At 45.7% G+C, this 24044-nt stretch overlaps 1 protein-coding gene and 2 non-coding genes across 3 annotated transcripts in view; 2 read left to right on the top strand and 1 right to left on the bottom strand.

The window, feature by feature from the left end:
• JMY (junction mediating and regulatory protein, p53 cofactor) overlaps positions 1-23420 on the bottom strand; it is an 87261-nt gene extending 63841 nt beyond the window's left edge. The window contains exon 1 of the mRNA XM_088443883.1: positions 22541-23420. Within this exon, the coding sequence (XP_088300009.1) occupies positions 22541-23167 (627 nt within the window). The 5' untranslated portion in view covers positions 23168-23420. The remainder of the gene's footprint in view (positions 1-22540) is intronic.
• LOC148508882 (U1 spliceosomal RNA) lies at positions 6164-6327 on the top strand. The gene has a single exon (XR_015869533.1). It is a non-coding gene; the product is annotated as a U1 spliceosomal RNA (small nuclear RNA).
• Positions 7360-7523, top strand: LOC148508881 (U1 spliceosomal RNA). Its single transcript, XR_015869535.1, has one exon. It is a non-coding gene; the product is annotated as a U1 spliceosomal RNA (small nuclear RNA).
• Positions 23421-24044: the final 624 nt, after the last annotated feature.

Here is a 24044-nt window from a genome sequence, read left to right as displayed (position 1 = left end):
TTGTGCTAAGGCCATTATCCATGAGCGCCCGCCACTTAACATCAATATTATGACTTTTTAAATTCAGTACCCACACAAATAAAAGAAAATACAATTAGGGGGTATCCATTTAGCAGCGCTAAAGTATCGCTGCTATTTGATCGCGACGGGGCAATCCAATTAGCACTTATTGTGGATATTTTTCACCACCTAAATGGCGAAAACACATAAGCTCATATCTGATCCTGTGTGTTTTCGGGAGAACTATCCTATTATTTCGACTGAAATAATAGGATAATAATAATAATTTTTATTTATATAGCACTTTTCTCCTAAAGGACTCAAAGGGCGGAATTCAATTCTTTATAGCTGCTATCGCGCCCGACGGAGCTATTCAATTCTTGCTCCTGTCGGGCACGATCAGCTGCCAGCGCTACATTTCAGCTCGCAGCCCCTGGGGGATGAGAGCTGAAATGTGCGAAAAGTGACATGTTTGGGCGCCCAAACATCACTTTTTGCGATCGCGCCCATCACTTTGTCGGGGTTTAGCTGCTTTACGCGGCTAAACCCGACCTCTATGGGCGCGATCAGCACGAAAATCTTGGACAAATGTATAGCGGCCCGCGATCTCCTGTCACTTTAGACGGGAGATGCGGGCCGCGAATACAATTGAATTCCGCCCAAAGTGCTTTACATTTGCCTTTACAGTACAAAATAGAAAATAAGCTTAAACAAGGGACATTAGTGAGATGCTTGGGTGAAGTGGTAAGTCTTGAGTCTATTTTTGAAGGATTCTAGAGTGGAGGCCTCTCGAACTGTGCGGGGAATTGAGTTCCATAAGGTTGGATCCCCAAAATTGAAAGCTCGACCCCCAGACTAATTCCGGGAGATTCTAGGTACTGTTATGTTAATAGTCCTTCGTCAACGGATCGCAGTAATCGAGTGGGACGGTAAGGGATCAGAAGCTTCTTTAGGTACCTTGGGCAATGGTCATGTAGGCTTTGTAAGTTAGTAAGCCAATCTTGAAAACAATTCGCCATCTGACAGGCAGCCAGTGAAGGGAGGATACGGGGGAAAGAAAATATTGGGGATAATCGGCGATACCCACTTAGACGTTCACATGAAAACTCTCCCACCATCTCTATGAATATACTGAAGTTTTAAAAAGTGACATAGCCCGCATGTGTGCGGATGTCACAGCTCTAAGACCGGCCACCTGGCTCTCGGGACACCCCACCAGTAATTAGTGCCGGTGGGGAGAAGGTAAGGTAGCTGCAGATGACGAGTTGGACTAGTCATTCGGAGTTTTAAGGTATATGCAGATGACGAGGCACACTTGTTATCTTCAGGGAAGGGGTTAAAAAAAATGTCCTGTTTTATACACCATTTGTGAATAGCATCTGTTTGAATTTGGCATATTATTTGTATATCTAATGTTTATTTTGTGTCAATAATGCTAATCGCTAGGTTTACATCATCTATTTTTAGACTTAGAGGGGTATTCAATATGAAACGTTAACCTCGCCAGTGAGGTTTTCGCCGCACATTGGAGGTTTTGGCAGCGAAAAAGTATCGCGCGCGCTCCCACTTATCCCCGTATTCAATATGAAATCGTTGAAAACGGGACCCGGCGATACTTGGATCGGCGAAAAAAAAACTTGAATTTTCAGGAATTAATTGTAGGAGCCTCCTAAAGATGTCCAGACCTCGGGGATCACTATGGGTACCCCCGTTTTTGCCTGCAGAAGAAAGTCAGGGTTTTTAAATAGCCGTGCAGGTGTTTTTTTTCCCCCGACATTGAAGAAGTGATGCAGAGGAGCACTTAGGTTTTCTTTTTCGGTTTTTTAAGTGGTCTCATCAAATTTGGGGTACATGAAAATGGGTACTAGCATATTTTTAAGTCTGTAAAGGTCATTTTTAAAAATTCAGCAAAAATGCACCTGCCGCTACTTTGGGCATTGAAAAAAACACCCGCCCCATACTTGGGGACCCCACCAGAAATAATTTTGTTACTTTGGTTTTTTTTTTACCTCATTTTTTTTTTTTTTTTAAACCCAAATTTTTTTTTTATTTTTTTTTAAGGGTGTCCCGATTTTTTTTAGGACATTTTTTTTTTAACATTTCCTTTTAAGGGGACATTCCCAAAACTACAGGCTATTTTTTATAAGCCTACACCCCCAAACCCCTATTCTGCATTTTTTTTCACTTGCTATAGTGCTTAGAAAAATTATCCCTGTTTTTTAAAAAATGACCCTTGACCCCATTTAAGGAAAAAAACGAGAATTTTCGGGAAATATGCCTGGGACCCCCTTAAAGATGTTCAGACATGGGGGATCACTATGGGTAACCCCGTTTTTGCCTGCAAAAGAAAGTCGGGTTTTTAAACAGCTTTGCAAGGTGTTTTTCCTGCCGCGGCTATTCGAAACCCCGACTTCCTTCAGGAGTTAAAAATGGGGGTACTCATAGTGATCCCCCATGTCTAGACATCATTAGGGGGGTCCCTAGAATATTTCCCAAAAATTCCCGTTTTAGTTAACCTGTAAAAAAAATTTGTAAAAATTTAGAAAAAAAATTACATAAGGTCCCCCCCCCCCCCCCCAAAAGCCAAACCAGCCCCAGGCTTGCCAGCCAGTGGTGGTTTCTAAAAATAAGGGGAACAAAATGTGTAGGGTTCCACCGTATTTTAGAAACCAACACCAGGCTGCAGGGACTAGTGCTGGTTTTAAATATAGGGGGCAAAAACGACGTGGGGTACAACCCTATATTTAAGACCAGCACCAGACCCAACCGACCGGGGTGTAATGCCACAGCCCGGAGACCCAATCACCGGGGCTCCAGGTCCAAAGCAATACAGCCCAAGTCGGTCAGCGCAAGCCGGTGATCTCGGGGGAGTCGGGGACCCCCCAAAAAAGGGTCCCCCCCTCTCCCGAGCACCACAGGCTTACGCTGAAGCCTGGGGCTCTCCCCCATACCCCTTGCTTGGTGGGTATGGGGGTAATATTGGGGCCAATTAATGTAACACTATTGTACTTTACAGTGGAACTACAAGTGCCAGCATGCCTGCCATTTTGCACTTGTGGAACTACAAGTGCCAGCAGACATGCGGCACCTGTAATTTCACTGTAAAATAAATAGTTAAAAAAAGACAAAACACACACACCGTGCCCAGTATAAGTTTATTACATACACCTACCCATTCACACATACTTACCTATACCAGAAGTTTCTGTCCCCTTCTCCAGTAGAGATCCTTCAAATTTGGCCCTGTAAGGAAGATTTCATACTCGCCTACATCCAGTGCTGGTCTCCGCAGTAATCCATGGGATTAAAAAAAAAAAAAAAAAACTCATTTAGCCGATCCACGCAACACAGCTATCTGTATGTGTGCTGCCACACATACAGATAGCTCCTGAATGGCAGCTACCAGCACTTCACGGGGCATTGCTGTCCCGTCAGCCAATCAGCGGCAGCGCTCACTGTAGAGCACCCGCTGATTGGCTCCGGCAACTGAGTGTGCCCACGTGCTGGTCTGAAATATAGGGGGTACCCCACGTCGTTTTTGCCCCCTATATTTAAAACCAGCACTAGTCCCTGCAGCCTGGTGTTGGTTTCTAAAATACGGTGGAACCCTACACATTTTGTTCCCCGTATTTTTAGAAACCACCACTGGCTGGGCAAGCCTGGGGCTGGTTTGGCTTTTGGGGGGGACCTTATGTCATTTTTTTTCTAAATTATTACAATTTTTTTTTACAGGATAACAAAAACGGGAATTTTCGGGAAATATTCTAGGGACCCCCCTAATGATGTCTAGACATGGGGGATCACTATGGGTACCCCCATTTTTAACTCCTGAAGGAAGTCGGGGTTTCTAATAGCCGCGGCAAATGCATAAATGTGACTTTGAAGAAAGTGGTGCAGAAGAGCATTTAGAATTTTTTTTGGGGAAAAATAACTATGCCCAGCAAATTTGGGGTACTTGAAAATGGGGGTCAGCATATTTTAAAGTTGCTAAAGAGACTTGAAAAAAATCGTGAAAAACCCACTTGCGCAAGGATCTGCAATGAAAAAAACATCTGGGGGGGTCCCCAAGTATGCCCCAGAGTCAAGTTCGCTATTTTTTTAACTTTGTTCCCCAACATTTTTTTTTTTGGCCCCCAAATTCAAAGTGCTTTTTTTGGGGTGTCCCGATTTTTTTTTTTTTTTTTTTTTGACACAGATCGTTTCAAGGGGTCATTCTGAAGGGTGCAGGCTATTTTTTTTTAAGCCTGCACCCCTAAACTCCAATTCTACACTTTTTTTTAGCCACCTATTCAGTGGTGAAAAGTTATCACCGTTTTTTTTCAAAGACTTTTCGAACCTGCGAAAAGTCTTTGAAATTGAATACAGTGTAAAAGCAAAACCTGCGTTAATGACGTCATAGGTGCGAAAACATCGCAAAAACTGAGTTTTCGCTCCCATATTGAATACCCCTATTAGTGTTAATGGTCTGGGCTCATGCATTGGAATGGTCTGGGCTTATGCATTGAAAAGCGAGAAATATATGCATCAGTTATAAGGACACATTATAGCTGTCATGGTGAGCGGCATTTGTCCAGCCCTGCATAATATAGTCATTTTGAGAGTTTAGAATAACTTGTTAATGTTTTATAGGTAAATGGTAAATCACAGTATAATACAGTGCTGTCTTTTAAAATGTTACACAAGATGATGGCACATGTGCTCTACATGTAAAGTAACACACTATTGTATTTGTTCGGGCACAAAGGGTATAATTCAATTGTTTCCTGCCCCCATCGTGCCCAACGGAGCTATTCAATTGTTGCTCCTGTCGGGCGCGATCAGCTATCAATGCTCCATTTCAGCTCGCAGCCCCAGGGATGCGTGAGCTGAAATGTGCGAAAAGAGACCTGTTTGGGCGCACAAACATCACTTTTCGCGGTCGCATCCAGCACTTTGGTCGGGGGTAGCTGCTTTACGTGGCTAAACCCGACCACTTTGGGCGCGATTAGCGCGAAAAATGGCAGCAATTGAATAGCGGCCCGCAATCTCCTGTCACTTTAGACTGGAGATCAGGACTGCGTAAACAATTGAATTCCGCCCAAAATGTGCTTTGTTCAGGCTGTGGCTTAGGCCTGCACCATAGCCCCCATTCCATTACCTGACAAACCTTTACCCATCAGAAGACAAAGCAAGCTCTGCCAAGTGCTGATAGTAAATCTGTGAAACAGACAGATTAGTGTGATTTGTGGATTAAAGAACATGTTGTGTTCAGGCTGATGACAGAGCAAGTTTCTGTGCTCACAGGAGACGTTGCACAAATACCAAAACTTCCTGAGCATGTGATACTCCTGCAGGGAATCTGGTACTGTACAGTATCTTGCAGCTATAGAAGCAGATAACAAAAATATTTATCTCTGTTAAGGCCGACCACACAAGGAGCCATATAGCAGCTGACATGACGGATTGGAACGATATCGCAGCTATATCGTTCCGTGCATGGGCAGGATGTTGGCCAATGCGAGCTCCCGTGAGGTTGTCCGTCGCTCCTCCAGATCTTTCTGTCTGCACAAGGGATCTGGAGTATCAACGTATGATTTCATGCTAGACTAAGCGGGGGGGGGGGGAGGAATATCTGGCGGCAAGGCAGTGGGTCGATCTGATGTGTGGAGACCACCAGATACAGTATGTGGGGCGTCGGATCGCGTCCCCATTTTTTTTTTCTCTTCAATAATTTAGAGTAATTAATAATTATTATATGTTACATGATTGGTATAGTTTTTTCTCAAATGGGGATATATTCTCAATCATTGACTTGTTATATGATGTCTATAATGTTTCTATTGCAACTCATCATATTATTAGATCTAATGCAATGAAAACTCAAATAAAAACATTTTGGAAAAAAAAACTATGTATTCTTACGGCTGGTCTTATGCGTTTTCAGACAAGTGTCTGCTTATCAACCTGCCCATCAGGGTATATGTCACCTATGCAATTTTCTGTACACACACAAAAAAAATATATATATATTGTTCTGACACCCTGCAGCTGTTGAAACATGTGAAGTTCCTCTTTCCTGCCTGGGGTGTTGCTCTCTGCTCTGGTGCTTCTAGCACCAAGTAAATCTCCTTCACTTGACAGGGGTGTGCCCAGGCAGCAGCCCTCCTGAGCACAAGTCCACCTCATACTTACCTGGCAGAGGAGATACCATGATCACAAAAATGGTTCTCTCAGGGCGAGGCTCATCCATTGCACTCTGGGTGTGTTGACCCCTGCGATTTCTCCAAATGTGGGAAACTCGACTGCATAATTTGTGGTAGTGGGGGACTACGTTCGTGCTTTCCCCTAATAACTTCTGGTAAAAGTCAGCTTTTTTTTACTGTGGTAGTATTTACTCCATTTTTTTCAACACTCTCTTCTTTTTAACCTCTTTCTCAGTGCTTCACTCTGTCATCCTGAACTCTTCTCCTGTGTGCTTTTTGCCTGCATCTTTGCTGTTGTGCCATTCAAGTGTGCTTTGCATATACAAACAATAGATGGTGGTGCAGGAACCACACTGTTTCACTTGCTTTGAAGAGCAGGCCTGGAGCTGTTGCATGGTCAAGCAGCTGCAAGAAATCAGCTTGAATGCTTCAAAGAGCTGTAGCAGTGGTAGCCCACCTCATTGGTGTCCTTACCTGACTTCGCACCTGGTGTGGGTCGGGAGAGAATGGAACACTAAGTGCACGCGGCTCAGCCGCGCGCCGGAAAATCAGGGGGCGTGGCCACACAGGCCGAACACCCTCTTTTTTTTTTTACATTGGAGGGTGCTGGAGGTGCAGGCTGCCCCCGGGGACCAGCCTGTTTGAATGCCTACTCCCTCACTGTGCTAGGACCCGAGTGCTGCATGTAATGCAGCACCCGGCTCCTGTCAGTGAGGGGGAGCCAGCACTTTGGTGTCATCCCTCAGATGGTGACACCCGGTGCGGACCGCACCCCCCTTGTAACGCCAGTGACCCACCTTGAACGCCACATGGGGGAGCGGACTAGGAGTCAACCAGGTGGCACCAATGAAAGACCACTGTGCCCTGCGGCGGGCACAGGTGGGCAGTGCCCTGCCTATCCCTTTTCTTTTCATATGCAGATGATGGGATGACATCATCATATGCAAATCCATCTGTTGCACTGTGTCCTGGGAATGTTTGCACTTGTAGCATTTATATACTTTGGGGTGCATCAGGAATAGGCCTCTTCCACCTTCACACATCCACAAAGAGATATGTGGCCTCCCTGCAGTTGCTATCCCCAGCTAAGAGTTCACTTGTGAATGCACCAAGTAAATCTCCTTCACTTGACAGGGGTGTGCCCAGGCAGCAGCCCTCCTGAGCACAAGTCCACCTCATACTTACTTAGCAGAGGAGATACCATGATCACAAAAGTGGTTCTCTCAGGGCGAGGCTCATCCATTGCACTCTGGGTGTGTTGACCCCTGCGATTTCTCCAAATTCGGGAAACTCGACTGCAAAATTTGTGGTAGTGGGGGACTGCGTTCGCGCTTTTCCCTAATAATTTCTGGTAAAAGTCAGCTTTTTTTTACTGTGGTAGTATTTACTCCATTTTTTTCAACACTCTCTTCTTTTTAACCTCTTTCTCAGTGCTTCACTCTGTCATCCTGAACTCTTCTCCTGTGTGCTTTTTGCCTGCATCTTTGCTGTTGTGCCATTCAAGTGTGCTTTGCATATACAACCAATAGATGGTGGTGCAGGAACCACACTGTTTCACTTGCTTTGAAGAGCAGGCCTGGAGCTGTTGCATGGTCAAGCAGCTGCAAGAAATCAGCTTGAATGCTTCAAAGAGCTGTAGCAGTGGTAGCCCACCTCATTGGCGTCCTTACCTGACTTCGCACCTGGTGTGGGTCGGGAGAGAATGGACCACTAAGTGCGCGCGTCTCAGCCGCGCGCCGGAAAATTACGGGGCGTGGCCACACAGGCCGAACACCCTCTTTTTTTTTTTACATTGGAGGGTGCTGGAGGTGCAGGCTGCCCCCGGGGACCTGCCTGTTTGAATGCCTACTCCCTCACTGTGCTCGGACCCGAGTGCTGCATGTAATGCAGCACCCGGCTCCTGTCAGTGAGGGGGAGCCAGCACTTTGGTGTCATCCCTCAGATGGTGACACCCGGTTTGTGTGCTAGAAGCACCAGAGCAAAGAGCGATACCCCAGGTTTTGGAACCAGGGCTTTAAACGGGTTTAGCAGTGTTATGCTGATAAACCCAGTCTAATTAAGTGCAACAAGCGTGATAATTAATGGGCGCCCACAAACAAATGAATTGTAATATTGGCTGTGCATTAATTAGAGTGCCTTAAAAACAATTGAAACACCCCCACAGTATCTCTACAATTCAATGGATTTGGGAATCCGTAGCTCCCGTCAAATTATGGGAGCTATTCAAATGTTTGTGCAACAACAACCACCGCTGGTCGCGGCATGGGATTACCTGCGTAAAGTGGCTTCTCTCGTGCTAAGTGCCAGTAAAGGTGCCCAAAGGTTGGGCGCGCTGCAGTTAAGGCGTCCAAAAACCCTACTTTGGATGGATTTCTGCTTACACCTAAGAAGGGTGCGAGCACAAATCCGCAATAAATAATGGGCGACCAAAACAAGTGAATAGCTCCCGGCCTCTTTAGACAGGCGCTACAAGTGCAAGAAACAACTGAATTCCTCTCTATGGGGGTGAATTCCAATTTTTTGGGGGCGCCTTAAATGGGCCCTCGATAGAACAATTCAACTGTTGCTCCATTCAAGCGTGAGAGAGGCCAGCGCTGACATTTCTGCTCTCAGCCTCCACACTTTATACGGATAAACCAGGTGCTGTTGGGCGTGACAAGCACAATAATGAATGGGCACCCAAAACAAATGTATTGCTACGTCAAACGCCCATTAATGGACGCCGCCGAAAAAAAAACAATTGAATCGCCCCCAAGTGTGTGTCCTTGTCTAAATGCTCTCCAATTGTAAATATGCAGGACTAATACACTCCCTATGGTGAAACATCAGGATATCACAAGTACAATTGTGATAAAGTAAAACTTTGAAAAGATCCCTAGAGCAACAGCTGCTTCCGTACAACCAGTCTGACCAACCATAGATGCAATACCCACAGACAAAGATAGAGGTATAGTAGGTGTGCCATAGATATCTCTGGCACGTTCTCACATTACCCATAGCTTCTGAGGCTTGTCACTTTTTATTGTGTTAGAAAACAATAAGTAAAGGGGTTAGAACTACATAAACAATAGTGTTTTGAGGCAGACTCATAGTGAATAGCAATATCACCAGGTGATACCTTTCTGTTGTGCAAGACACAGTGGAACTGCACACGCCAATTTCAAATCACTAACTGAAGAAAGAGAAATAAGGAATAAAGCCTTTTGTATGAAACATTTACTACATGACACTAATGCGTCAATTCAATTAGGTGTTCCCGTGACTAATTACGGCTATATGCAGCCAGACCCGCAAAATCAGGGCCGCGAGGGCCGCTAGTAGCATTTCAACGCCATTACAAAGACGACTTTGCATTCTTCGCTTCTAACTGAATTGACCCCTAGATTTAAATATCTATATTATAGACTATTTGCAATGTGGATTGCACATAAACTCAGCTCTCTGCCCACTTTCCCCGAATGTCGCAATATAAAGAACTGAACGTTTGTGGACACTGTTGGTAAACAAGACCGTATCACACAGGATTACATCCCACAAAAACTAAGGCTAGTTTAAAGAATCTACTGTACTCAATCTCTATTCATCTCTCATTTTATTTTGCATTTGTTCAACCACTGAATTTAACAGGGATTAATGTTGCTTTCTCAAATTTGGTTGTTGGACCCACATAGCCAAACTGAGCGTTTTTGACCACTTGTCAATGCTACAGATATTATACAAATACTGCATATGTTATACATGGGCTGAACAAACCACCACACATGCCCCAATCAAAGCCCTTTCAGACCCAGCCATATGCCCATCTCTAGAGGCCAATTCATAATAAGCCATATCATAATGCCCCCAGTTCATAATATGCCAAACGTTGGTGCCGACAGTTCATATTATGCTATACAATAGTGCCACCAGTTCATGTTATGCCATACAGTAGTGGTGCTATATACCACACAATGGTGTCGACACTTCATAATATACCATAGTGCCGCCAATTCATAATATGGCATACAATAGTACTGTCAGTTCATAATATGACATACGGTAGTGCCACCAGTTCATAATGCTGTAGCAGTTCAATTGTTTTTGGGCGCCTATTAATTATTATCTTGCTTGTCGTGCCCAATTAGACCGGACTTAGCAGCATGCAACGGCTAAACCCATCTAAAGTCCTGGCTAGGGCACACAGACCGCAACAGTTTAGGCGCTGAAACCACAGACTTATCGCACATTTCTGCTCTGGACACCATCACCGACATCTGCCGATGCAAACAATTGATCTCCCACCAATGACAAAACAGGAAAAAGTATATAGTTAGGACAATATAAATCAAACAGATCAAATACTATGGCAATTTAAGTACAAGCGCTTTCCCATCCAGATTCTCAGCAGTAAGACCACACAGACACAAACATTCTCTGATGTGGTAAAGATGTTTGTTCTGGAGAAGAGGGCAGAGGCATCTGAGCCCAACCCGTCTCTCCCCAGAGCACTGCTCAAAAAAGATAGCTACCACTGCAATAACGCACCCTCAAATTTTCACTGGGGCTCCTGGGGATTTGCTTCCTCCCACCACTAGTAAATCCAGTTGTCAAGTCACAAATTTTAGTCTCCATGGTGACCGGGTTTTGCCAAGGCCTGTATTATACCCATCTATTATCATTCCACAATTCAGTTTACCAATTCCTTTACAACTTTATTGCCTCTCTCATTTATTTCCTATCCTTTGACTTGCCTACTCTCATAGTAAAATATAACAATTCCATTGACAACCCCACTGTCTCTGCTGGCACAAAACATCTTTCACTTCTTCCTTTGTTCTGAACCTCATACCCCACCACTCACTGTGATGGACCCTCCCCTTTACAGCATCTTTCTCTCCATCTCTAGCTCTACCTCACTCTAATCACAACCTCCTTCAGTCTCATCTTACCGCACACCCATATCCACATGCTCACAGCAAAACCTGAATACTCTGGACTTGATCCATTTCTCATTTTCACTAAAACAACTACTCTCTGCTATGACAACTATGTGCCTGATTCACGACTGAAAGAAATTGCACAGCCGCAAGGAAGCGGTCAATAAAATGCAACAGGAGGTTTTTGTAGGAGCTGAAGCTTACACAGGCTGGCCATAGGATCCGAACACCTGGGACAGGAAGTCTGTGCCCGACGAAGCAGACCCTGGACCCACCATGCCTTCAAAACGGAGGTGACACTGCCCCGTTTTAAAGAACAGATCCGGGATGCGGCCCTGAAAGCATGTCAATCAGGCTACAGCTGACAGAGGGCTGTGAGTGATATAACAAGACCCGTTCTGAACATGCACAGAACAAGTCTTGCGCCTGCGCAGACCCCCCCCGGCATTGCATTTGTACGTAAACCATCGGGTTTACGTACAAATATGAATCAGGCCCCATGTCCTGTCCTATTCAGGCTGTCTCTTTGTACAATGCTCCCTTTCCAATGCAGCTCCAGCCACCGCATATAGCCTCCAACAATCCAACCCTCAAACACGGTAGAACAAACAGACCCGTTACCTGTAAGAACGCCTCTGCACTACTGCAGACCACTAGAGGAAATATCAGTTCTATGCTGACTTCCTCCACTATAGCGCCATGGCCAAAAGTTTTGAGAATGACACAAGTATTGGTTTTCACAAAGTTTGCTGCTTCAATGTTTTTAGACATTTTTGTCAGTTGTTACTATGGTATACTGAAGTAAAATTACAAGCATAAGTGTCAAAGGTTTTTATTGACACTTACATTAAGTTTATGCAGAGATTCAATATTTGCAGTGTTGACCCTTCTTTTTCAAGACCTCTGCAACTCGCCCTGGCATGCTGTCAATCAAAGCATCCTGAGACCATTCATGTGTGGGGTTGCTTCTCAGCCAAGGAAGTGGGCTCAATCACAATTTTGCCTAGTAACACAGACATGAATAAAGAATGGTACCAAAACATCCTCCAAGAGCAACTTCTCCCACCCATCCGAGAACAGTTTGGTGATGAACAATGCCTTTTCCAGCATGATGGAGCACCTTGCCATAAGGCAAAAGTGATAACCAAGTGGCTCAGGGAACAAAACTTCGAAATTTTGGGTTCATGGCCAGGAAACTTCCCAGACCTTAATCCCTTTGAGAACTTGTGGTCAATCCTCAAGAGGTGGGTGGACAAACAAAAACCCACAAATTCTGACAAACTCCAAGCATTGATTAGGCAAGAATGGACAGCCATGAGTCAGTATGTGGCCCAGAAGATGATTGACAGCATTACAGGGAGAATTGCAGAGGTCTGTAAAAAGAAAGGTTACCACTGCAAATATTGAGCTCGATTAATTTCAACGCAAATTGAATAGCGCTGAAAATTAGTTCCCAGAGCTATTCAATTCAGCACGCTGCTAAGCCCGACTAAGGTTATCGTCTTGCATCCCTCCTGGGATGCTAGCAGAAATCCGACAAAAGTACAGCCACGATGCTGTTTTCTTAGCGTGGCAGAAACCACATCGCACTGGGAAGTTTAGTCGGAGAATGCCTGTTCTCGCGACTAAACACCCTGTTTAAGGCGCGACAACGGGCTTTCCACGACCTAACAGTGCACAGAATTGAATAGCTCCGGGAGCTCCTTCCCGGCGCTATTCAATTCGCATTGAATCGAGCCCATTGACCCTTTGCATAAGCTTAATGTAATTGTCAATAAAAGCCTTTGACACAAGTGTCATGAGAAATGCATAAGAAAATGCATAAGTGTCATAAGAAATGCTTGTAATTTTACTTCAGTATACCATAGTAACATCTGACAAAAAGGTCTAAAAACACTGAAGCAGCAAACTTTGTGAAAATCAATACTTGTGTCATTTTCAAAACTTTTGGCCATGGCTGTATATTGGTTATGTGTTCCAGAAATGTATAATGTTGTATTTACATTGACTGTACTAGAATTGATATTTCTTAGGTTTGTAATTGATATGCTTCAATAAAGGAGAAAATTTGATTTAAAAAAGCAAAACAGAAAACATTTATTTCAAACTCGGAAAGGAGAGTTTCAACCTTCAAATATCGGGAATTAGAATTGTCAGACAAACCACGAAAAAATTGAATTGGTCTGGTCTGCTTAGAGTATAGGGAAAAAATTAAGTACAATAATCAGAATTTCTCAGACTAAAAATTAACATCGCCAATTTAAAACACACATCGCTGAAAATAGAATTGCGGGAATATACATCTCCGATTAAAAAACCTGTAACACTGCTAAAACAGCAACATCGCTTTGAACGGAATTGCTCCCATGGAGATAAAAAAGGAAAAATCATTGAAAGTCCCTATGTGATAAAGAGAGCCAGGAATTGTCATCCAGCCGACCAGCCAAATCAGCTAAGCTAAAGGAGGGAAATCAATTCTTAATGCGGGGATGTAGCTCCCAGGTAAAGTGCCTGTCAAATGCCCGCATGTTAAACATATGACTAGCAGATTTCTGCTCGCACCCTCCTGAAGCAGAAATCTGCCCTAACTAGTGCCTTGGAGCTAGTTGCAGTGTTACCGCGTGCAGTAACAGCATCTCACCCAACACTTAAGCCGGGAGATGCAGTGCACCGCGGCTAAGCTCCAGGTATTAGTCACATTAAGGTGCAATTCCTGGCTTAAATGCTGGGCACGATGTAATCAATTGAATCGCTCAAGGCACTTAACCCTGGAGTTACCACCCCAGAATGAGAATTTAATTTCCTCAAAGATGCTTAAGAGGCATTTGGGGAAACACGTTGCCTATACATTTTTTACACAAAAATCTGCGCCAAGCAAATAATGGTTGGACAGATGAGTAACTTATTGCAATGAAAAAAACAGACGCATAATCCTTTTATTACAAAGTTTTTAAGATATGGTTACTGAAAAATAATTTTGCTAATCTTTTTAATTCATTTTGTAGCCAGCTAGAAGAGAAGGGTTTGTAGATGTTAAACATGACAAACTCTTTAGAATTCTATATACATCATATATGTACTACAGCCCATCATATATGTATTACAGGTACTCAACTTTGTTTATGCGAGTTTAGTTAAAGGTGAATTCCAAAAGTTAAACACTGATGTATAATATTACAGCAGGTCAATTTCTGCTGTAGTCTGGTGATGTGGGCCTCGCTGTTGCTGGCAGAGTTTTGTCAAAGAACACCGCCTATGTGGTAAAATGGAATCGGTATGTAATGCCGGCTGTCAGGATGCCTCCTGTCAAAATACCCAGACATCCTGGTATACTTACCCTCCCCACTTCTCCCCCTAACCCTCCCTTCTTGTAGCCTAACCCTAACCTTCCCCGTTAGTACATAAACCTAACCTCCCCCCCCCTGCTCCCTAGGGGTTCCTAACCCTAACATCCCCTCCCACCAAAACCTAACCCACCTATACTACCTAAATAGAGCCGGGCCCTAGCCAACTGGCAGCTTCTCATTAGCTCACAGAGCACCAGTCAAATGAGAAATTGCCAAGCGACAGCTTCTCATTGGCTCGCGGCCGGCGCCAGATATAAAAAAAAGCCTCCCCTTTTTGATATGCAGGTGATCCGGTCCGCAAGCCGGGATTGGCTGGCAGCCGATACGGACATTAAACTGCAGTCCAGCAGGGACGTCACTCAAAGCTCCCGGAGCCCCGGCTCCGTTCCAGCCGCAGTTTAGCTAGAAGAGGGGAGAGGGGAGGGTGTAGGAGGGAATATGATAATGAGAGGGGCAGGGGATGAGAGAGATGAATAGCCAGTTAGTGGTGTAAAGGGTGTGAGAGAGGGGGAATCAGTTAAGAGAAAGGGACAGGGGGTCAAAGAGGGGGAAGCAGGCAGGGAGAAGTGCAGTAAGTGAGAGGTCCAGTGGGTGAATAGAAGCATGGGCTAAAAGGGTAGCAGCTTTGCACACTCTTGGCATTCTCTCATTCAGCTTCATGAGGTAGTCTCCTGGAATGGTTTTGAATTAACAGGTATGCCTTGTCAAGAGTCAATCTGTGGAATTACTTGCCTTCTTAATGTGTTTGAGACCATCAGTTGTGTTGTGCAGAGGTAGGGTTAGTACACAGTGGACACCACTATTTGACTACTGTTGTAATCCATATTATGGCACCAACCACTCAACTTAGTAAAGAGAAACGACAGTCCATCAATACTTTAAGACATGAAGGTCAGTCAATACGGAAAATTTCAAGAACCACATAAAGTCTTCACAGAGTTCAAGTAGCAGACAAATCCCAACATCAACTGTTCAGAGGAGACTGCGTGAATCAGGCCTTCATGGTCGTATTGCTGTGAAGAAGCCACTACTGAGGATGAACAACAAGAAGAAGAGAATTGTTTGGGCCAAGAAACACAAGGAATGGACATTAGACCAAAGGAAATCTGTACTTTGGTCTGATGAGTCCAAATTTTAGATTTTTGGTTCCAACCGCCGTGTCTTTGTGAGATGCAGAGAAGGTGAGCGGATGGTTTCTGCATGTGTGGTTCCCACTGTGAAGCATGGAGTTGGAGGTGTGATGGTGTGGGGGTGCTTTGCTGGTGACACGGTTGGTGATTTATTCAAAGTTCAAGACACACTTAACCAGCATGGCTACCCCAGCATTCTGCAGCGCCATGCCATCCCATCTGGTTTGCACTTACTGGGACCATCATTTGTTTTTCAACAAGACAATGATCCCAAACACAACTCCAGGCTATGTAAGGGCTACTTGACCAAGAAGGAAAGTGATGGAGTGCTGCGTAAGATGACCTGGTCTCCACAATCACCCGACCTAAACCCAATTGAACTGGTTTGGGATGATTTGGAACACAGAGTGAAGGAAAAGCAGCCAACAAGTGCTCAGCACCTCTGGGAACTCCTTCAAGACTGTTGGAAAACCATTCCAGGAGACAACCTCATGAAGCTGATCGAGAGAATGCCAAGAGTGTGCAAAGCTGTCATCCAAGCAAAAGGGGGCTACTTTGGGGAATCTAAAATATAAAACATATTTTGATTTGTTTAACACTTTTAGGTTTACAACATAGGGCCTGATTCAGAGCCGCTCGCTCTCAATCAGGGCCGGGCTTTTTTTTTTTTTTTCTTTGGAGCGGCCTCTTGGCCGCTCGCATAGCTGTGGTTGAAAACCCACAGCTATAGCGAGCGGCCATGATGATGGTCGCAATGGTCAAGACCATCGCGACCATCGGGCTTGCGACGAGACCCTTGTGGTAGGGTCTCGTTTATCGCAAGCCCTAGAGAGCTTTCGGCTCTAACAGAGAGCCGGAAGCTCTCCACTGACATCACTTGGGAACGCCTCCGTTTGGGCAGCCATCCCCCCGGCCCGCCCACCAAAGGGGCGAGCTGTCACTCAACATCGACAGCTCGCCCCGTTTGGTGCGAGACCCAGAGCGATGGCTTGCCAGTCGCTAGCCGGTTCTCACGCATGCGCATGACGGAGCTGGCTCCGTTGTGCGCATGCGCTGTGGGCCACCATCGACCCGGTTGCGAGCGCTCAGCGCATGAGGCTCAATTAAATTCAATGCGAAATGAATAGCGCTGGGAAGGAGCTCCAGGAGCTATTCAATTCAGCGCACTGTGAAGCGCGACTGAAAGATTTCTCCTCGCACCCCTTATTGGGTGCGAGCAGAAATCCGAGAAAACTACCGGCGCGATGCTGTTTTCTGCCCTTTGCTTGGCGGAGACAGCATCGCGGCAGGCACTTAAGTCGGAGAATGACGGTTCTCACGACTAAACACCATGTTTAAGGCACGAGAAAGGGCTCCAACATAACAGCTGAATTGAATAGCTTCGGGAGATCCTTTCCACCGCTATTCAATTCACGTTGAAGTGAGCATACACTTAGAGGAGAATTCTATTATATTTTTTTTGCGTCTATCAGAGCCAGGGCCGTAGCTAGGGTAGTGCGGCCGGTGCCATCGTACAGGTCACCACAGGTCAGGGGGCGCTGTTTGGGCCTGTCAAATTTCTGTTTATTATCATTCTTCCTTGTAGCTTCCTCTTATTTCATCCCCAGCATCTCCTGGCCTCTTCTCTCTCTTCCCTGGCCCTACCCCATGAAGCCATGACCCTTTTTTGGATGCATTATGACCCTTTGAAAAATGAGGGGGGCGCTAATGATCTTTCTGGCACAGGGTACCAAAAAGTCTAGTCTAGTTACGGCTCTGATCAGAGCAATTCAATTGTTTTTCCGATAAGATGCCCATTAGTGTTTAACGCACTCAGAAGTACCAGGTTTAGACGCTCAAATCAGCTAAACACCTGGTTTGGGCATCTAAAGTCCTAGTTTTGGTGCCCAAACTATGGACTTTTCACATATTTTTTCTCACACCTCAGGAGGCTGCAAGAAATAATGTGTCTGCCACAGCTAATGGGCGTATATGAAACAACTGCATTGCTCCGCTCATTACTTAAGATGCCCAAAAAAACAATTTAATTATCACCCTAGTGCAGAGGTTCCCAAACGCGCTCCTCAAGGCTCCCCAACAGTTCAAGTTTTAGATATATCCATGGTTGAGCACAGGTGGTTTAATCAAATTGGCTGAGGTACTAATTAAGTCACCTGTGGTTAACCATGGACCTCTCCAAAACCTGTTGGGGAGCCTTCAGGACCGCGTTTGGGAACCTCTGCCTAAAGCTGGCCACACACTAGACCAACTTACATCCAACCATCCAACTAGTTGATTGGTTGGAATGAAAATCTGGTGAGTTATGAAAGCAAATGACAATCAGCAATTTGCTCCCAAACGCCAGAAAATGGACAAATACTGTTGTTTCAAAAAATTGTTTAGATCAAACATTTAACAAAGTTGTCTGAACGACCATTTTCATCTGTTTTCTAGCATTTAGGAGCAAACTGCTGATAAGTTACTCCCATGCGTTACCAGATTTTCATCCCAACCAATTAACTAGTTGGCTGATTGGACAGATAATCTTTAGATGTGTACCCAGCTTTAGTGTTTATTCTAGCAACCTGCAATCTGTCACAACCCATGCAGTTCTTATTTCCTGTTTGGGGTATCGCTCTCTGCTCTAGTGTTTCTAGCATACTCTGGTCTGTATCTCAAACGTTTGTTGCATCAGCTGAGTGTGCCAGAAGCACCAGAATAGGCAGGAAAGAGGAACTGCACGGGTTGTGACAGGTGCAGGGTACTAGAATAAACACTACTTATACATCAAATGAGCTATATAGACTGTAGGGTTAGTGAAATTCACTGCACATGACAAAACTATATACTGCAGTCTACTTTCTTCACTTGCCTCGCGCTATTGGCCTATACACTGATATCAGTAGCAGTGCTGTAAGTAGCCACACAGCCAATTCATGGAAAACAACAAAAGGAAGAAAGTATTATCTACAGGTTATCCTATCACTACAATAAAATGCAAAGGATAAAATAAATCAAAACTTATGCAAACAAATAGATTTGCAACATCGTAGTCCAGCAGTGGGAACAGCTCTGAAGCCGCACTACACGGAGGTCGCAGAGCAGTACCAATCAGGGTAGGAGGGTGTGCAGTGTATTAGGCACCACATGCTCCCCCTACTGGTACAGACAAGCGTTTTTAGACATGTGGGCTGGAGTGCGTAGTGTGTGGGAAAATTTAGGGGTACATGTGGAGCAAATGATGTGGGTACCTTTTAGTATGCGTGATGTGGGGGGAGCGGAGATTGCTCTGATTTTTTTAGCCTTTAAAATGAAAGGTGGGGTGTGGCCCTTTTGGAGGCTGGAAGGCCAAACATGCTGACTTTGGAGTATATTGGGCTGTCCATCACTTACCAAGTAGTGGGTAACGAAATATAACAGTGACATATTGAAAGATAAAACCTGCATAACTTCAAGAATAAATATTTGCTATAACAGAATAAACTCAAATTCTCTAAGTATTATGCAAGCTGGTTAATTCACCAGTACACCTCTTTATGCAATGCCCTTTGCCAAGACCGCTACAATGTACTTCTGTCTAGATTTCACAGCAATTTCAAAAGTGAAGAAAAAAGATTCTAGGCTCATTAAAATCTACATTTATTCAGCAAGATTTATATTCCTACAAATTTTAAATATCATTCTATTAGTAATAGCATAGACATAAATCAGTGTTTGGTTTCACTTGCACACTATGGGGGCGATACAATTCGTTGCGATGTTGAATAGCGCCGGGAGGGAGCTCCCGGAGCTATTCAATTCACCGTGATGTTTACTTTGTCAGGAAGCAGTTAAGTCGGAGAATGCCAGTTCTGGCAACTTAACCTGGGTGTTTACTTGAGAGAACTGGCATTCTCCGACTAACGTGCAGGCAGTAAGGCTGTTAGCGCCGCACTGAGAAGGAAAACAGTCTCGCTGCCGGTAAGATTTCTCCTCGCACCATCAGGGGGGTGCGAGAAGAAATCCTTTAGTCGGACTAAACAGCAGGCTGAACTGAATAGCATCGCGCTGAATAGAATCACCCCCATTGTTTTGCTGCAGAAGAACCTTTTAAAATATGCTCAATATGTTTGGTATGTACAATGGTTTACTATAAATCTGGGGGGATTTTGGTTTGTTTTCTACAGTGTATACCTTTATTAATGGATTCATTAATAAAGCTCTCCACTGTAGAATACAAACCCATGGGCAGTTCATACAATGTACAGTGTGTATAAGCCCTTAGTAGGATTTTCTTTTCACTATAAAGGTTTCCAATGTGCATAAACAATAGAAGTCTGTTGGCTGCTTGTGAGAGTCTGTGACAGTAACCCAAGCAAAGCTAGCTGGAGACAGTATGCAGAAGCACCCAAGACGAGCAACCCAAATAATTCTCTGGCTGGAGAATAACTTTGGTAAAATAACTGTTCTGTACATTAAGCTTATTTTGGAAAACTCATTCTGTGACATAATATGACGTATGAAAGGTCACTGGAATAACCAAACATGTAGAAAACGAAAATAGTGAAGTAGTACCAGATTAGTCTGTGAGATCACCTCATTAATGGGGGAACATATGATCAATGTGCCATTGATATGAATTTAAAGACAAGCCAAATTGACAACAAAAATGCAAATACAGGACAATTCCAGGATATTAATTTCAGCCTCCAGCAATGGGTTACAGTGGCCCCACTGTTCTGCCAGACTGATTTCATACACCAGCTATATGTTTGTTAATGAAGATATTAAACAATAAATAAGAGATACAACTAGGAAACAGTGTACTATATACGTATAACAAGCAAGAAGCATTATGTAATGTAACAGCGCAACAGGATATGCTAGTGCTATATAATTAACTGTTAAAACAGCGTGCATATACTCCACTTACTACAAACTTGCTGCGTAAACAACCAGTGTGTATGATGGACTTTGGAGCTCTGAAAATTACTAGGCAAAATAACAGCTGTGACTACAGTAATGTATGGGATACATAGACAAATGTCTGGGCTGAACATACATAAATGGTAAGCAGTTTCCCATGGGTCCATACACTGACATATCGTCAGGACTGGACAAGCCATAGTGCAGCAGTTCCTCAACTCGATCCTCAAGGCTCTAGGCCAGTGGTTCCCAAACTTTTCGAATCAGGGCACCCTAGAGTATAAGCATTTTTTCCACGGCACCCCTGGGCCAAAAGTTTCTTATTGAGAAATTCAGCAAATATTAAAGTAAATTGCGCTTATATGTCACCATTTGGTTCAATTATGTGGTGGTTGACAGGGCTACGCTTCTAGTTATGCACTTATTTTTGGACTCACAGCCATTAGCACTGGTTTTGCCTATCACACCGACTAAAAATCATTTAATTTTGTACTGGACCACGGGACACACCCAGTTTGGGAACCCCTGCAGTTGGCTTTGAGAATATTCCAGGCATGGAAACAGATGATTAATTAGGTAACATGATACCCTCCAGGGGGGCGATTAGGTGACCCTCACCTTCAAAACGGCCAAACATTATTCTTAATCTATGTACTAAATGAATACATTTAATCAATGGGCTCGATTCAATTCAACGCGAATTGAATAGCGCCGGGAAGGAGCTATTAAATTCTGAGCACTGTTGGGTCAGGGAAAGCCCGTTCTCGCGCCTTAAAAGTGTTTAGTTGCGAGAACGGGCATTCTCAGACTAAACTTCCCAGCGCGATGCTGTTTCTGCCGCGCTAAGGGCAGTAAACACCATCGAGTCTATACTTTTGTCAGATTTCTGCTCGCATCCCAAGATGGATGTGAGAAGAAATCCTTAGTCGGGCTTAGCAGCGCGCTGAATTGAATAACTCCGGGAGCTCATTCCCGACGCTATTCAATTCGCAATGAATTTAATTGAGCCCAATGAAATAGACACCTATAAGTAAGAATATATCAGCAGGCCTTTTAAACAAGCATTACAAGCAATTAAAGTCAAATATGACAAGAAAGCAGTAAGTAGCTGGGGGGTGCAAGTGAAGGCTTGGAGGGCCAGCTTAGTTTATTTGGTCCATCGGTCTTGTTGATTTATCACTTACACATTCAGTGCTCAAGCATAGATATCCATAAAACCTAGTCTGTAAATGAACCTTGATGACAGTGTTTGGAAAATAATCATACTATGATGTAAGTTAGTAACCGCTCAGTAAAGCGGGGCATACACGGTCAGGGAATCCGACATACGACATATCGGGCGGTCCGCACACGATGCGATCGGTTAGCTGACCACCCGATATGCCGGCTCCCACCTCCCCTACCCGCATAGCGCTGCATGGGATCGCACATGGCATCCCCTGATCAACTGATCCTGCAGTAAAGGTGCGTATCCACAAGGCGATTAAACAGGCCGATTGAACGATATCGTTAACGTTCAATCGCTTGCTAACCATCCGCAAATCGGCCATGTAGATGTCATCCATCACCGCCCGTACATGTTGGTCAACCTGACGATCACGTCAGGTTCAGCATGTACGAGGATGTTGGATGCGCCTAGACTGCACTACTGAACGTTCACATACCCTCCAACTATACCGTTTTAGCCGGTACAGTACCGTTTTCTAATGGTCTGTACCGGCAAACGGGGCTGTACCGTTTTGTACATGTGCGGTCATGCCCCCCCCATGTACCGGGTTCTTACTAGGAAATGTTGGAGGGTCTGCGTTCAGTGCAGGCTAATCACAGACTGTGAAACGACAGCACGATTACAATGTCGTAATTGTGCTCTCGTTTAACAGTTGTGAAGTGGATACGCACCTTAAGATCAGTGGGTGCTATGTACAACCCCACAAGTGCGCCTCGATCCGACATCAGGCCCATACATGGTGCGATATAGCAGCCAAATCGTACTAATCCGTTGGATCGGCTGCTTTATCGCACCATGTATGGCCCGTATAACACCTCCATTCCCCTGCGCCAACAGGGCAGCCCCCTCGTACCTCCTGCAGCCTCCGCCGGGCTCTCTGCAGCACCTCCTCGTAGCCCTTGTGCCTCAGCTCGCTCAGACTCTCGTAGTACTCCTCCGGGTCGTCGCTCTCGGTGAACAGAACCTGGGAGAGGATCTTCCAGCCGCAGGAATCCAGCGCATGGCCCAGGTAGAGCTGCAGCCGGCAGCACAGCTCCTCCACCTCCTGCTCCCCCAGCTCCGGGGCCCCGAAGAGCACGGACCACATGCCGGAGGTCTCCTCGGGAAAGGCGGGCAGGCAGTGCTCCAGCTCCCCGCTCACCGAGCACAGCTGCTGATGCACGGCCCGCAGGTCCTGGAAGGAGAAGAGGCCGGCCCAGCTGCACTCCTCCTCCGGCTCCCGGGCCGGGCTCCCCGCCTGCGCGGTGTCCCCCTGCCGGCCCGGGCTACCCTCTGCTGCCCCCTGCCGGCCGGGGCTGGCCCCTTTGTCCCCGCTGCGCTGGCGCTGAGCGGTCCGGTTGTGGCAGGTGATGGCGAACTTGCCTTCCACCTCGTTCCACGCCGCGATGAAGACGAACTTGTGCCTCTCTCTCTCCTCGAACACGTTGGGCCTCACGGCCACCCAGTCCGCCTCCAGTGTTTCCTCCAGGCTGAACGACATGTCACAGCCGCGGGGCCCCGACGCTCACCTGCCGCTGCCTCCTCCTCCTTCCCGGACTAGCCGTGTGCCTGCGCGTTGGCTGGCGGCGGAGGGATCCCTGTGGCTGGTGCTGCGCTCGGTGGCTGCTGCTGCGGCCGGATCTCTCTCTCTCTCTCCCACTGGCCCCTATTGTTGTTCTTGTCATCAGCGGCCTCGCTCGGCAGTCACGTGACGCTGCGCTTTGTTGACAGTCACCGGGCAGCTACCCCGCTGCCCCCCCCCGCTCGTCTTATCACCGACGGCCGCATCGCCTCCCGGGCTTTACTCCTCTTCCCCCCCCCGCGACCTGACTCCTCTGACCGCGGCGGCCTCTCTCAGGACGATGGATGGAGACAACAAAGCAAAGCTGTCAGCAGCAGGGCCGGCGGCGGTGACGTCAGGACCGCTAGAGGAACGTAAACATGCGCACGTGTCAGTGCAAGGAGCGCGCCAGCCAGTGCGCGCGCCTGTGCGTGCGAGGCGGCCGCGCGCAGTCGGCCAATGATGTGCGCGCGAGGCTATTGTGTTGTGGCTGTGGCACTGCAGGTACCAGCAGCAGCATGTGCATGTGACTGGGAAATAAAATGTATACATGTGAAGAAGGGGATGTAGGCACTATTTCAATTCAGTGCAATGATAGGATACAATTTGACATTCCAAAATGGTATATCATATCCATTCAGCTCACAAGTTTTCCTCGCACCCGGCGAATGAGCGCATGAAAACTTGTGATGCCGAGGCTATAGCACAATTGGTCGCTACAGATGTGTCCCGCTACATCTTTGCCGGCACTGTGACGTTCTGCAGCACACATGCGCAAGTCGCATACCCGCGAATGGACGCGTGCATCTTGTTAGGT

The sequence above is a fragment of the Taudactylus pleione genome, unplaced genomic scaffold (genome assembly GCF_031769625.1).
Source record: "Taudactylus pleione unplaced genomic scaffold, aTauple2 ptg000336l, whole genome shotgun sequence".
Lineage (NCBI taxonomy): Eukaryota > Metazoa > Chordata > Amphibia > Anura > Myobatrachidae > Taudactylus > Taudactylus pleione.
The sequence above is the reverse complement of the archived record's forward strand: the minus strand, read 5'-3'. Positions and strand labels throughout refer to the sequence as shown.